A 13,066-nucleotide genomic window follows, 5' to 3' on the forward strand; every position below is an offset into this window, starting at 1 on the left:
TTGTGAAGTGAAGTGAAAGTCATTCAGTCGTGTCTGACTCTTTGTGACCCCATGAACTATACACTCCATGGAATTCTCTAGGCCAGAATACTGGAGTGGGTAGCTTTTCCCTTCTCCAGGGGATCTTCACAACCTAGGGATCGAACTCAGGTCTCCCGCATTGCAGGCAGATTCTTTACCAGCTGAGCCACCAGGGAAGCCCAAGAATCCTGGAGTAGGTAGCCTATCCCTTCTCCAGTAGATCTTCCCCATCCAGGAATCGAACCGGGATCTCCTGCATTGCAGGTGGATTCTTTACCAACTGAATTATCAGGGAAGCCTGTTGTCTATTAAGGCTCAATAAAGATTTGGTAAATGAATGAGCGGTTTCTGACCCTCAGCACAATGCTATGCATTCTGCAAATTTTTGTTGAATGGATAAACTATTAAACAAGGGAAATTCTATTTCTTTAAAATGTCCCTTTCTAGCATTCTCAACAGAGGCAGTACAGCAAGGTGGGTGGGTAGGCAAGCCCAGGAGTCATGTGGTCTGCGTTTGAATCCTGGCTCTTCTACTTAGCAGCTGGGTGACCTAAGAATGAGCTACTGAACCTCTCTGTTTCAGTTTTCTCATCTGTAAAATGAGGATAATAATAATTTTCCTAATAGGATTACATGAGCATATTTGAATGATATATGTTTTGCACAGTGCCTGGCATATAGTAATTGCTTCAATTTTTTATGACCATATTAGTCTCCTAATAACCTCCAATGGCTCCCCTAGCTATAGAATAAGATCTAACGCCAAGGTCCCCACAATTTGGACCCAAGGTCTGTCTCTTTCCAGTCGCATCTTCCCACGCTAATTACCCTTTATTGGCTGCTATGCTGTGCCAGACACTCCACTAACTGGTGAGTATCGATTAACTAGATTTCCTTCCCCTACAGCCCTGTTAGGTAGGGCCTATTGTTGCCCACAGGCCACTGATGGGACCAAGGCTCAGAACGGAGAAGTAACTTAATCAGGGACACAGCTCATACCAGGAAAGTGGGATTCCATTCCAGGACTCTTTGACATGAAAGTTTGCACTCTTCTTCACTGGCTTCTGAAATCTTTGCTATGCCAAATGCGATCTACGGACCACCATTGTGAACATTACCTGGGAACTTCCTAGAAATGCAGACTCTCAGATCTCATATCAGACCAACTGAATCAGAACCTGCATTTTAGCAAGATCCCCCACCCCCACCCCGAAGGTGACTACTGTGCACAATTAAGTTTTAGAAGTGTTGTAAACTACTTTCTACTCGTCAGTCACAAGTGCTAATTAAAGCAAACATGTGATCTTATTTAGTCCCTAAAACAATCTGGGAGGTCACAGGAGTCACCACTTTGCAGGTGAGGACACTTAAGGCTCCGAGGGTTAAGTATCTTAGCCGGAACCCAAATGCGCCTTATGCCAGCATGATGCTCCGACCACATCCAATCCCAACTCCCTCTCCCTGGAATGTCTTTACTCCCTTTCTACCCCTTGACTTCTTCTCTTCCTTTTAGGTTCCATTCAAAACCCCTTCCTGCTGGGTAAAAGCCTTCTTACCTACATCCCATTGGGCAGATTAGTTTCTTGTTCCCTAAAAGTCCCCCCAGCTCCCCACACTCTTTCTTTTGACCCTAATCTTATTCTTTTATAAGAAATATGTGCTGAGCACCCACTGTGTGCACATAGTAAGCATTGAGCAAATGTTTGCTCCCAATGCACTGGTGACTCAGTTTATTAAAGGCACTTTCATCACACCTGTGTTATCCTCCATTGTGTTTTTCTGTTCCTCCCACTGCTCTGAGCTCCCCTGTGTCCCCAGGGCAGAATGTTTGGCATCTTGTAGAGCTTCAAGTTATTAGAAAACAAACTAAATGCTCTCCCATCTAGAGGTGAAATTTGTCTCTACGTCAGTGTTCCTAGAAGTGGGACCTTCAAATTCCCAAGAGTAGCAGAGGACACAGGTGAGATGATGGACATGTCTCTGCTCACCATTCTTGACCTTATACAGCATGCTAGAATTAACTAGCCACAAAATTTGCATATATTTGAAAATATAACCCTCATTTTTCCAGGCCATCAAAAGGAAGAACCAGAAATACTAGGCGAGCTTTTCAAAACCCCCAGGGTTAAAACCATGGCCCCAGTAACCTTCTGTCATTTCACTAGAGAAGTAGAAAGGGCAAAGGTGGCTGTGATGTAGAGCAAAGATATCTGAGACACAGAGAACATAATATTTCCCACGTGCTGCTTCTACTTTTCAGGGAGATCTGGGCAAACTACAGGTTTCCAGGCCTCAATTTCCTCATCTGTCAAATGAGAGGGTTGAATTAGTTTCTAAAGCTGCTTCCAGCGCTAAGATGCTTTGCTATAAAATGAGAGAACCATGAACCTTTGGTTGCTATGATCTGAAAATATTTTGAACGTGGAGAATCAAATTGTACAGCAGTGCATGAACAAAATAATATGTTAATGACTAAGAAGATTATACTTAATCCAGTGGGAAACAGCAGAGCTGCTGGTGGTGGTGGTGATGTGTGTGTGAGTGTGCATGTATGCGTGTGTCTCTTCCTTCCTTGAGCTCAAACATATTTTAAATCACTAATATAGTAATCAGGCCTCTGGCTGCCTATCTTGCCCAACATACACACACACACACACACACACACACACACACACACACACATGCTCAGACACCACTTCAAAATAAAATGACAAAGCTCCACTGCTGGTGCTTACATTCTTGCTGTGCTTGGGTGGCTTTTTTTTAAAGAAATTTTTGTTCTTATAAAGGTGCTGGACTGACAGCTCCTCAGTTCAGTTCAGTCTCTCAGTCGTGTCCGACTCTTTTCCACCCCATGGATTGCTGCACGGCCAGGCTTCCCTGTCTATCACCATTACTCAAACTCTTGTCCATCGTGTCGGTGATGCCATCCAACCATCTCATCCTCTTTCATCCCCTTCTCCCGCCTTCAATCTTTCCCAGCATCAGGGTCTTTTCCAATGAGTGGGTTCTTCGCATCAGGTGGCCAAAGTATTGGATGGAGTTTCAGCCTCAGCATCAGTCCTTCCAATGAATATTCAGTCCCTGGAGGCCTCTACTCTCAGAACTGGGACACGTTGGTGGGGGGAGCTGAGGGTTTTATTAGCATTTCGCTTTTGCACATCAACCGCCCCTCCTCGGCCTTCACAGTACGGTCTCGCATAGGCCTCCCGACCCGCACCGCCCCCCTCCACCCCAACGGGGCAGTGATCAGGTCGGCCACCCCAGAAATGCCCTGGCCAGACCACGTGCTCCAGGCCCTACCAGCCGGGAAAATGAAAGCGCACCTGGGATGCGTCTGGCCGGCTCGGTGGCAGGAAGGGTTAGATCCCTCACCGCAGGGTCAGGGCCAGGGGGCGGAAGCTGGCCAAAGGCCGCACGTGGGTCTAAGTACGGCCCGGCTCCAAGTTCCTGCCGGCTCTGGAGCTCCCGCCCCGGGCTGGGCCCCCGCAGGCCTAGGCCTCGCCGCGTCCCCAGCGGAGCCCCGCCGAGGTCGCCCGCCGCTGCTCGCGCCTGCAGAGGCGGAGGGCGCGGCCGCCCCTCCCCGCCCGACGGCCGCTCCCGCGCCCGGGCCCGCGCCGGATTGGCCGCCCTCGCGGCCAGGTGAGGCGCCCCGCCCCTCGGCGGCTTCAGGTGCGGCGGTGGGACCGGGCCGCGGCCGGGCCGGGGCCGGGGCGCCATGGCCGAGTCCCAGCTGAGCTGCCTGGACGAGACGCACGTGAACGAGAGGGTGACCGAGGCGCAGGCCGCCTTCTACTACTGCGAGCGGCGGCGGGCCGCGCTGGAGGCGCTGCTGGGCGGCGGCGAGCAGGCCTACCGCGAGAGGGTCAAGAAGGAGCGGCTGCGGGACTTCCTCTCCAGCCAGGAGCGCCAGGCCCTCCGCGCCTCCTGGAGCCCCTACGAGGATGTCGCCGCCGCCGCCGCCCGGGGCAAGAGCAAGGCCAAGGCCAAGACCCCGGCGCAGGCCGCGGCCGAGCCGGGTGAGTCCCTGGCCTACTGGCCCGACCGCTCGGACACCGAGGTGCCCCCGCTAGACCTGGGCTGGACCGACGCGGGCTTCTACCGCGGCGTGAGCCGCGTCACCCTCTTCACCCACCCTCCCAAGGACGAGAAGGCGCCCCATCTGAAGCAGCTGGTCAGGCAGATGATCCAACAGGCCCAGAAGGTAGGCCCCCGCCCCTGCCCCGGCCACGCACACTGATGGGGACCCCCACGACCGGCCCCTAGGACCAGGCCCCTGCCCCCCACCTTCGAGGCAAGGCCTGGGGCTGGCAGCCCTGACCACCTTCAGGAAAAGGGGCGCAGAATCCTCCCGTTCACCGTGGGGCTGCAGAGGAGAGCATGGATGAGTTTGGCAAATGACAAGGTGTTGGACAGTTGCTTGTCATTTTTACAGTGTCCAGCGGCGCTGGCTTTCCTCTGCTCTGTGCATCTATGTGCCTGTCTGGTTTCTCTCTCTAGGCAGGAGTGGGGGCTGTGGAGCCCTGCGGTAAAATGGGCCACTACTTCCCTGGTGGCTCAGACAGTAAAGCGTCTCCCTACAATGCGGGAGGCCCGGATTCAATCCCTGGGTCAGGAAGATCTCCTGGAGAAGGAAATGGCAACCCACTCCAGTATTCTTGCCTGGAAAATCCCATGGACGGAGGAGCCTGGTGGGCTACAGTCCATGGGGTCGCAAAGAGTCAGACACGACCGAGTGACTTCACTTTCACTTTCAAAGGTCTTGATAATAACCTGTGTGCTTCCCAGGGATTTAACAAAACTCGTCCCTCGTCATTTTCTCATTTGATCCTCAGGCAATTGCAGGAAGTGTAGTGTGGCCTCCCCACCCCCACCCCAGCCACATTGCTCTTAGGCGGCACCCCCATCTAGAGTCAAAGCTGGCCTGGCCCCTGGCATTCACGCTGGCTCTGTGCCCAGCACTAGGGTTCAAGCAGCCTGGAATAAATGAAGGATGTTTCTTGACCACCTACTGTGTGCCTGACGCTGTGCTGGGCACTTTGACAGGGCAGCTCCCTAAACTCAGCAGGTCAGGGGAAAAGCTCCCACGTAATCTCATCTACTTACTCTGCCTGGGTATTGAAAGGAGAGGACGTTTGCAGAGTCTCTGGTTAGAATACTGGTGGGGCCAGTAGTTTGTCGGGCAGAGTTTCCAGATAAAACATGAGATGTCCTATTAAATTTGAATTCCAGAATAACAAGAAGAAATTTTTTAGCATTATACAGTATGATTCAAATATTGCATGAAACATACTGATATTAAAAAGTTATTCACTGTTTATCTGAAAATCAGATTTAATGAGGGCATTCTGTGTTTTTATTTGCTAAGTCTGGTTCCCCTACATTGAAATTTCTTAAGAGACATCAGCAGCCTTTTGTACCCAGTTCAGAATACACGACAGAAGTGGCTTGGGTTCACTGTTCTAGTTCAACTCAATGCCTGTGGTTGGAGTCCTGTTGCCCCTGGAGGCTGAACTTGAGACAGCAGTGGTGGGGCTCCTCTTCTGGAAGGCGTGATGCAGATGGCTGGCTAGATTGGCTGCCAGAAGGAAGGGTTAAGTTTTCACTGTCTGTGTTTCCACCCTCCCTCTCTAAAGAATCGCAGCTTGTCTGCCTGAGAGTTCCTTTGTCTATCGCATTCTGCAGATGAGAAAGGCAAGTTTGAACATAGGAGGAGAAAGGATGTGGGCGACAATACTGTGTAGCAGGCTGGAGCTGGGGTCAGGGGTCAAGTCCTACGATGTAATACTAATAAGCCTTGATTTATGAGTACTTAATGTGTGCCAGCCACGGTGCTAATGATTTTCACAACTACTGAGTGAGATGGGTATTTTCCTTATTTTGGGACTCAGAACAGTTAAGTCACTTGCCAAGCCAAAATTCAAACACCGAAGTGCTTCCTCTTAACCACAGTGCTGTTTGATGATGCAACAGATTAAACCAAGGATCTTGAATGGAACTAGCCTGATCACACCTGGGCAACAGGTTACAGGAAGGGAGAGACAGAGACCTGCCCACTGGGACCTCCAGTCCCATGTGGGATGTTGGGAGTCTCCTAGGTAGTGGAGTGTTCTGAACTCTTTAAATATTTAACAACAGAAACTTTAACAACTGTGGACTGATCCAGTATTTACCTATTAAACCAGTGATTATTTCCTGAGTTCCAGGCACTAGCCATAGAAAGATATAAGCTGTGGCCTTTGCCCTCCAAGAGTTAAATGCTGCTGAGGGGGTATGCGGTAAGGAAAACAGATTTTGAGGCTGGATATGGAGAAGGAAATGGCAGTCCACTCCAGTATTCTTGCCTGGAGAATCCCATGGACTGAGGAGCCTGGTGGGCTGCAGTCCACGGGGTCGCAAGGAGTCGGACACGACTGAGTGACTTTACTTACTTATGCCCAATCTGGGAGGGCTTCCCAAAGGAGGTAAATTGCAGGGTTGAAAAGGGAGAGAGGAAACCGGAATGGAGGAAGAGGAAAGTTAAGAAACTCTTGTTTCTCCTTAAGAGACTCAGGAGACAGCGCTTTGTGCTTCAGAACAGCAAGCAGCTTTGAATGACAGGAGGGAAGAGCTATTGTGGTGACAGCTGAGTATGTAGGGGGCCTGGTGCAGGGGTCCTAAAACTGGGTCCAAAGCAGATGACCACCCCCGAGCCCCCCCCCCCCCAGGAAGAAGCTGCTTCTGGCGCTGTCTGTGCCCCAAACCCTCAGATTCTGCACCCTGACTCTTAATCATGACCAGTCACCTGCGTGCGGCACCTTCTTCCCAAAGATCTTGTGAAGTAGGCAGGGCAAAATTTGACCCTCTTTCACAGGCGAGGAAACTGAGGCACAGAGAAGGAAAGGGGCTCGCCCAAAGGTCACGTGGTTGGTCATGGAGACACCCAGATCCCCAGTTTCTACTCTGAAGGCTACACCTTCTGACCTTTGCCTGCCCCACCCCCCAACCCCACGCACCCTCAGCCAACTGGCACGGGGCACCCTCCATGACTATTACTCTAGAGCCCTCCCCATCCTTTTCACCCTGAGGGAGGGAATTTCCTTGTCTCCAGGGAGAGTCTGGCTGCTGTGAGGGCAGGTGGGATGGACCAAAATGATATATGTGCAGAGATGCAGGGGACCGTTGCAGATATGGCTGGGGAGCGGCCGAAGGACACAATCCACAGGTCCAACTGGGCACCAGAGGATTTTATTTCATTTAATCCTCAATAACTTCATGAGGGGCTGTCATTTTTATTCCTTAGGGATGAACAGGAAACGGAGGCTCAGAGGAAGTAGCTGTGACTTGCCCACAGGCACAGACCAGCAAGAGTTTTAAGCCTACGTCTCGCCTCAGGGATGTGGAGAAGGGAGCCTGATTAAAGGACACTTCGAAAATATGATTGGGTGTGGGGAGGAGGGGCAGAAAGTGGTGGCCAGTGGGGAAGCAGCCCAGCCGGGGTGGAGGGGGACCGTGTGGAATGGGAGGAGGCCTTGGAGTTGGTCAGTCTCAAGTTATCTGCTCACTGGGCCTCTGCAAATGGCAGAACGCCGTCCTGGCTGCACCAGCGTTCAGACATTTGGCCTTGTTTCCTTGTGGCGTGGCGGTTTCTCCTGCTGCTTTAATACCCCTTACGTGGTTTGCTATTTTTAGGGTCACTGAATGATGTCCTTTGCTTGAAGTACAGGCTGGGACTTCCCTGGTGGTCCAGTGGCTAAAACTCTGCTCTCCCAGTGCAGGGGGCCCGGGTTCCATCCCTGGTCAGGGAACTAGATCCTACATGTTACAACTAGAGATCCCACATGCAGCAACTAAGACCTGGTGCAGTCAAATTAATTAATTAAAAAAAATTTTTTTTAATAAAGTACAGGCGGAAAGGGCGCCTTCTGGGACCCAGAAGTGAGCTCATGGCCTGTTTCCCGCTGGCAGAGAGGACCAAGGAGGTTGCTGCCACTTGGGCTGCTTATGACCACTGTAGCCCAGGGAGTGGGGAGGGGGACCTGGACTTAAAGTGAGACCACGTGAAGACAGGGAAATGGTTGATTCTTATTCACAAGGGCAGAGTGGAGAGGACCAAACAACTGCAGTTTGGAAGGATAGTGAGTTGGGTCGTTGGACAAATATTTCAAGGTGTGCTAAGCACTTTAGTAGAAAACGGACATATAAAACACACCTCTGCTCTTAAATGGTCTAACAGTCTTCTAAACCATCGTTTTAATACAGACTGATGAGTGCTTGACAGGAGGCATGGCGGGGGCCCTAACCCAGCCCCCAAGCCGTGTGAGGGGAGGACCTCTGATGCTGCCGCCTGTCTGTGGGCGAGTCTGGGCGCAGCAGACAGGATGAGACCACGTGGCGCATCCACCCTTCTTGGCACCCCGGCTCCCTTCCGACCAGCGGCACCCATTTTTGAGGCAACCGGGCAGGTTTAGAGAGTCCTGCCTGTGTCTCAGGAGCAGACGAAAGCTTAACCATCTCGAAGACTGACCCTTGACCCCTGCCTTCCTGTGCCCCACACTCCAGGGTACCAGCTACCCGGCTCCTGGTTGCTCACCACAAGCCCCTCCTGCAGCATTTCCTCTGAACCTCAGTAACCATGTCAGTATCAGTATCAGTAACCATGTCAGTAGTATCTTCCTTTCCCAGGGGCAGCCTCTGAGGTCCAGAAAGGTGTGATGACTTGTCTTCGGAAGAGGGGATGACAGCTCCCCCAGGTCCAGTGATCAGAACTCCCAGTGACCCCACATAAACATAAACCCAACCCTGGAGAGGGCGGGATGTAGGGCCAGGCAGCTTTGATGAACCAAAGCCGCTCCTCGCTGTTCTGGTGGCAGCCGGGAGGGGCAGGCCCACCTGGTTGGTGGGAGGCAGAGGGGTATGGGGAGCAGGCCTGGCTGTACCCCCATCTCTGCCTGTCAGTGGTCTATCCCCTCCCTTCAGGGCCTGGCTCAGAGGCCGCCGCTTCCTTGGCACTCAATCAAGTTTTCAATCCAAAAGTGACTTTTTGTTCCCAGACGTGGCTCCTTGTTTGTGCCACTTGTGTGCCTGGCACAGGGCTTGCTTGAGGAGAGCCCGTCTGATCCTCGGAGACCAGAAGCTTTGGAAGAGCTAGGACTTCCTTTCTATACCCCCTTCATTGTCTTTGTGGAGCCCCAGGGGCACAGGTGACCAGTGATTTGTTTAACTGATTGGAGACTATCTCCCACTAGCCCCCAGCCCCTCTCCATCCCTCTAGGGAAGTCTGGAGAGGCTCCCGTTGAACTGCGCATTGCTAAGGGGTCTCAGTTAATCTTCCTCATAACAAGCCACCTGGCAGCAGAGGGAAGAGTGCTCTGAACTGGAGGGGGATGCAGAGGCCTTTGGGGAAGAGCCCCAGAGCAGAAGGCGAGGTTGGCCAAGTGAGCAGGCTTGCTTTGAGGTCTGGGTAGCCGACAGGCGAGAGCTGCTGGGCACACGTGCCCAGGGGGTGTGGCTGACTTCACCAGGAGGCTCAGCTTGGTGGGTGGCTGCCTTTGCCACTGTCTTCCCCCATTAGCCTCTATCAGCTCTTCCTCGTTCAGGTACCTCCAGCAAATAGTACACAGCATCTTCTTTGGACCAGGCACTGTGCTGGGCACTGGGATATAGACAATGAACAGAGAAAAGAGAGAGGAAACCAAAACGCAGTTTACATATATATGGACTTAAATATTGCTGGTTTGTGAAATTTGGGTCTGATGATACATTCGTTAGCCACCTTGCTGCCTTGTTTGAGAGCTGGTCCCAATTTTTCCCTAATACCTTTCCCTGTTCTCCTTCCCTTCCATGGCAGAGGTTTTAGCTAGAGCCCCTGAGTTGCCTTTTAAAAGCCTGATTCGGGAGGACTTCCCCAATGGTCCAGTGGCTAAGACTCTGACCCCCCAAGGCAGGGGACCTGGGTTCCATCCCTGGTCAGGGACCTAGTTCCCACATGCGGCAACTAAGAGTTCGCAAGTCTGTAATTAAGACCCAGCACAGCCAAAGAAATAAATGTTAATAAAATAAAGCCTAATTTGCTGTGCAGAACAAGAGAAGGCCTCTCAGAGCAGCCTGTGACCTACGGTCCAATACACACCATCTGCCCGCCTAACCCTTCTTCCCTCCGCGGACCATTCCATGTGGGCATTATTTCTGAGGCTGAGAGCAGTTCCAGAGTCTTTGCCCCCTCGAGGCTGGTAATGACACAGCTTCAGTTCCAGGGACCAAGCACCTCACAGCCCTTCCAGGATCTTGTCTGGGCTTGTCCGGCATCTCTGCCTAGCCCTGAGTGCTGTGGCTACTGAGTTTTGAGTCTCTCTCCTTTATGCTCCATCACTGATCCTGGGAGCAACAGAGATCCAGCTTCATGTCAAGGACAAAGAATGGGCTCTGAAGCTGAACAGTCTTGGTTTCTGCCCTGATTGTCTACTTACTAACTTTGGGTTGAATCACTTGCCTCCCTGGAACTTAAAACAGGGAAGAAACAGCGTGAAAGCTGAGGATACTGAGAAAGTATGGTACAAGTCCCCTCTCGGAGCTGAGAGGGAAGCGTGGCTGGGCTTCCTCCCAGGACTCGGGCTGCCAGCCAGGAGCTCAGAGTTCGGACAGCCAGGGGTTGCTTCTGTCTTCAGGTTGGAGGCCCCAGGCAGGTGTGCTTCCTGTTTCCTCTTCTCATCAGAGGAGCAGCTCCAACGGCCCTCCCCTTCCCCCAGCCCCACACTTCTCTGCTGGCCTTGATCTGATGGCTGTTTGTCAGGGCAGCTCTCCTGCAGAGCTGTGGCAGCCAAGTTCTCAGCCAGGGTCCTTCTGTAGATCTGCCATGGGTACCCTGAACCGGGGATCCCCGAGGGCATTCCCTTCCCAGGGTCACCTGGAAGAGCCAGTTCAAGGAGCCTGAGATCAGTCCGTAAAGACTTCTCAAGAGCTAGAGCCTGCACAGGTGGCGTGGGGACACGGCGGTGGGGTGGGATGAGGCGTGGGACAGGCTCTGTTTCTGTCTTTGGAGAGGGTTGGTTCCTCTGAAATCTGATGCTTTAGGTCCCTGAAACTCTGAAGATGGGTATCTCCCAGGCGGATCACAGGTAGAAGATGGGGCCTTGATAGGGGCGTGCCTTCTTCACGACTTCTTGGGCTTCTGGTGGCATAGCCAGTTTTGCTGGACACTGGTTTCAGGAAGCCAGGGCAACACCAGGGGAAGAGGTACACAGTTGGCAGCCTTATTCTTGCCCTGGTTGTTTCTTTCCTTCACCACCAGTTGACCTTGGGCAAATCATTTGACATTAGCTCAGCCTCTACCTCTGCATCTGTAAAATGGGAATAACTCTTCTTGCTTACTGTCATATGATTGCTCTGAGACTCTAATGCAAGACCATGAGACAACATTTTGAAAAAGAGGAGTGAGAGATGCAGATAAAAGGGGTTTATGTTAAGAGGGGCTAACATTGTTGAAAGATAGGTGCTCTGCGTGTTACTTCCTTTAATTAATCGAGTCCTCAGCACCTGGCATGGAAAAGAGGCTTTTCCCAGAGGCTCAGGGAAAGCAGGAGGCCGTAGAGGTGCTAAGAGCCCAGCTGGGCTTCACCCAGGTCTGAGCTCAAGGCTTGTGTCCTTCTGCTACACATGCAGTTGCTTCTGGGGACTGTCCCCATGGCCACCTCTTCCCTCTGAAATCCCAGATACTAAGCATGTTTGTTGCCACCCAGGCTCTGGGAAGCTCACCAACTGGTTCTGGAAACAAATAAGAACGGGTCGGAGTAGGAGAGAGGAAGATTCTTGCTGCCTGTGGCACTGGGGCAGGTCACATCACCAGGAAGCTGGTGTGGGCAGCTCCCAGGGACCTGTATATTTAGTTTGGCCGAACTGCGTTGATTGTGGAATCTTCGCTCCTCAACCAGGAATCAGACCCACGCTTTTTTAACAGTAAGAGTGCTGAGTTCTCACCACTGGACCACCAGACAGTTCCCTCCCAGGGACCTTTTTTTTTAATAATGTATTTTTGGCTGCATTCAGGTCTTGGTTGCGGTATATGGGCTCTTTGTTTCGGCAAGCAGGCTCAGTCACCTCGAGGCACGTGAGATCTTAGTTCCCCAACCACAGATTAGACCTGGTCTCCAGGGACTTTTTACTGGCCACTTTCTGATCCCCCCTCCCTGGACTTGGGTCCTCACAGTCAAACTGAGACCTTGATGGGAGTCCCAGCCAGCAACCCCACCCCCACGCCACCCCATCAGGATGCTACCTCACTGCTTCGCCTTGGCTGGTGGTCAAACCCACCACCCTCTCCTCCGAGTGTACAGGGCAGAGCCTGTTCTGGGGCAGGCTTCCAGTCTGGGGGGAGAGAGGAGCAGGGCAGAGGACCACGAGTGGGGGCGGGTCCTGGCTGACCGCCTGCCTCTGTTCTGGTCACCCCCAACCCCAGGCTGAGTCACTCTAGTGATCCCGGCCCCTCCACCACCCTCCCACCATGCCTCCTCCCCAGGGGCCATGACCAGTCAGCTGGAGCTGGTCCACTGCCTGCCCCTGTTTTCCTTTTCCTCCTCTGAAATTCGTGGAGTCTGTGAACTTGCCAATGACCCTAGAATCTTAGCCCAAGAAAAGAGCCAGTGGCTTTTCTAGTTAGTGGTCTCTCTGGCCCAAGTTTCCAATAATCTGTTAACTCACCCTGACCCAGCTTGTCCAGTGGTCACCCTGTTGGGCCTTTCACGGTGCTGGTGGGGCTTGGGGGAGGCTCCAGATAAAAGCTCTTTTCTGTTCTGTGTCCTAGCAGTTAGTCAGCGGAAGGTGGGGGCTGGGCGGGGACTGGGGCTCTTCACCTCTCTGTGGGTCTTCGAGGACCAACTGTGAGTATGGGTTCCCTTCCCTGCCTTTGCTTGTTCACTCCCCAGGTTTCACTGAGCACCTGGCATGCGCCACATTACGGAAATACACAGACTCATAAAACATGGGCCTGAGAAAGAAATGAACGCAGGGCAGGGGGAGGAGGGTGTTGAGAGCCACTAACTGCTGTGTGTGCCTGCTCAGTCGTCTCAGT

The 13,066-nt window shown here is 52.5% G+C and overlaps 1 protein-coding gene across 1 annotated transcript in view; it reads left to right on the top strand.

The window, feature by feature from the left end:
* The first annotated feature begins 3,691 nt into the window (after window positions 1-3,691).
* Window positions 3,692-13,066, top strand: part of FAM83F (family with sequence similarity 83 member F) — a 36,543-nt gene continuing 27,168 nt past the window's right edge. The window contains exon 1 of the mRNA XM_012175687.4: window positions 3,692-4,225. Within this exon, the coding sequence (XP_012031077.2) occupies window positions 3,740-4,225 (486 nt within the window). The 5' untranslated portion in view covers window positions 3,692-3,739. The remainder of the gene's footprint in view (window positions 4,226-13,066) is intronic.

This window comes from Ovis aries, chromosome 3 (assembly GCF_016772045.2).
Source record: "Ovis aries strain OAR_USU_Benz2616 breed Rambouillet chromosome 3, ARS-UI_Ramb_v3.0, whole genome shotgun sequence".
NCBI classification, from domain to species: Eukaryota; Metazoa; Chordata; class Mammalia; order Artiodactyla; family Bovidae; genus Ovis; species Ovis aries.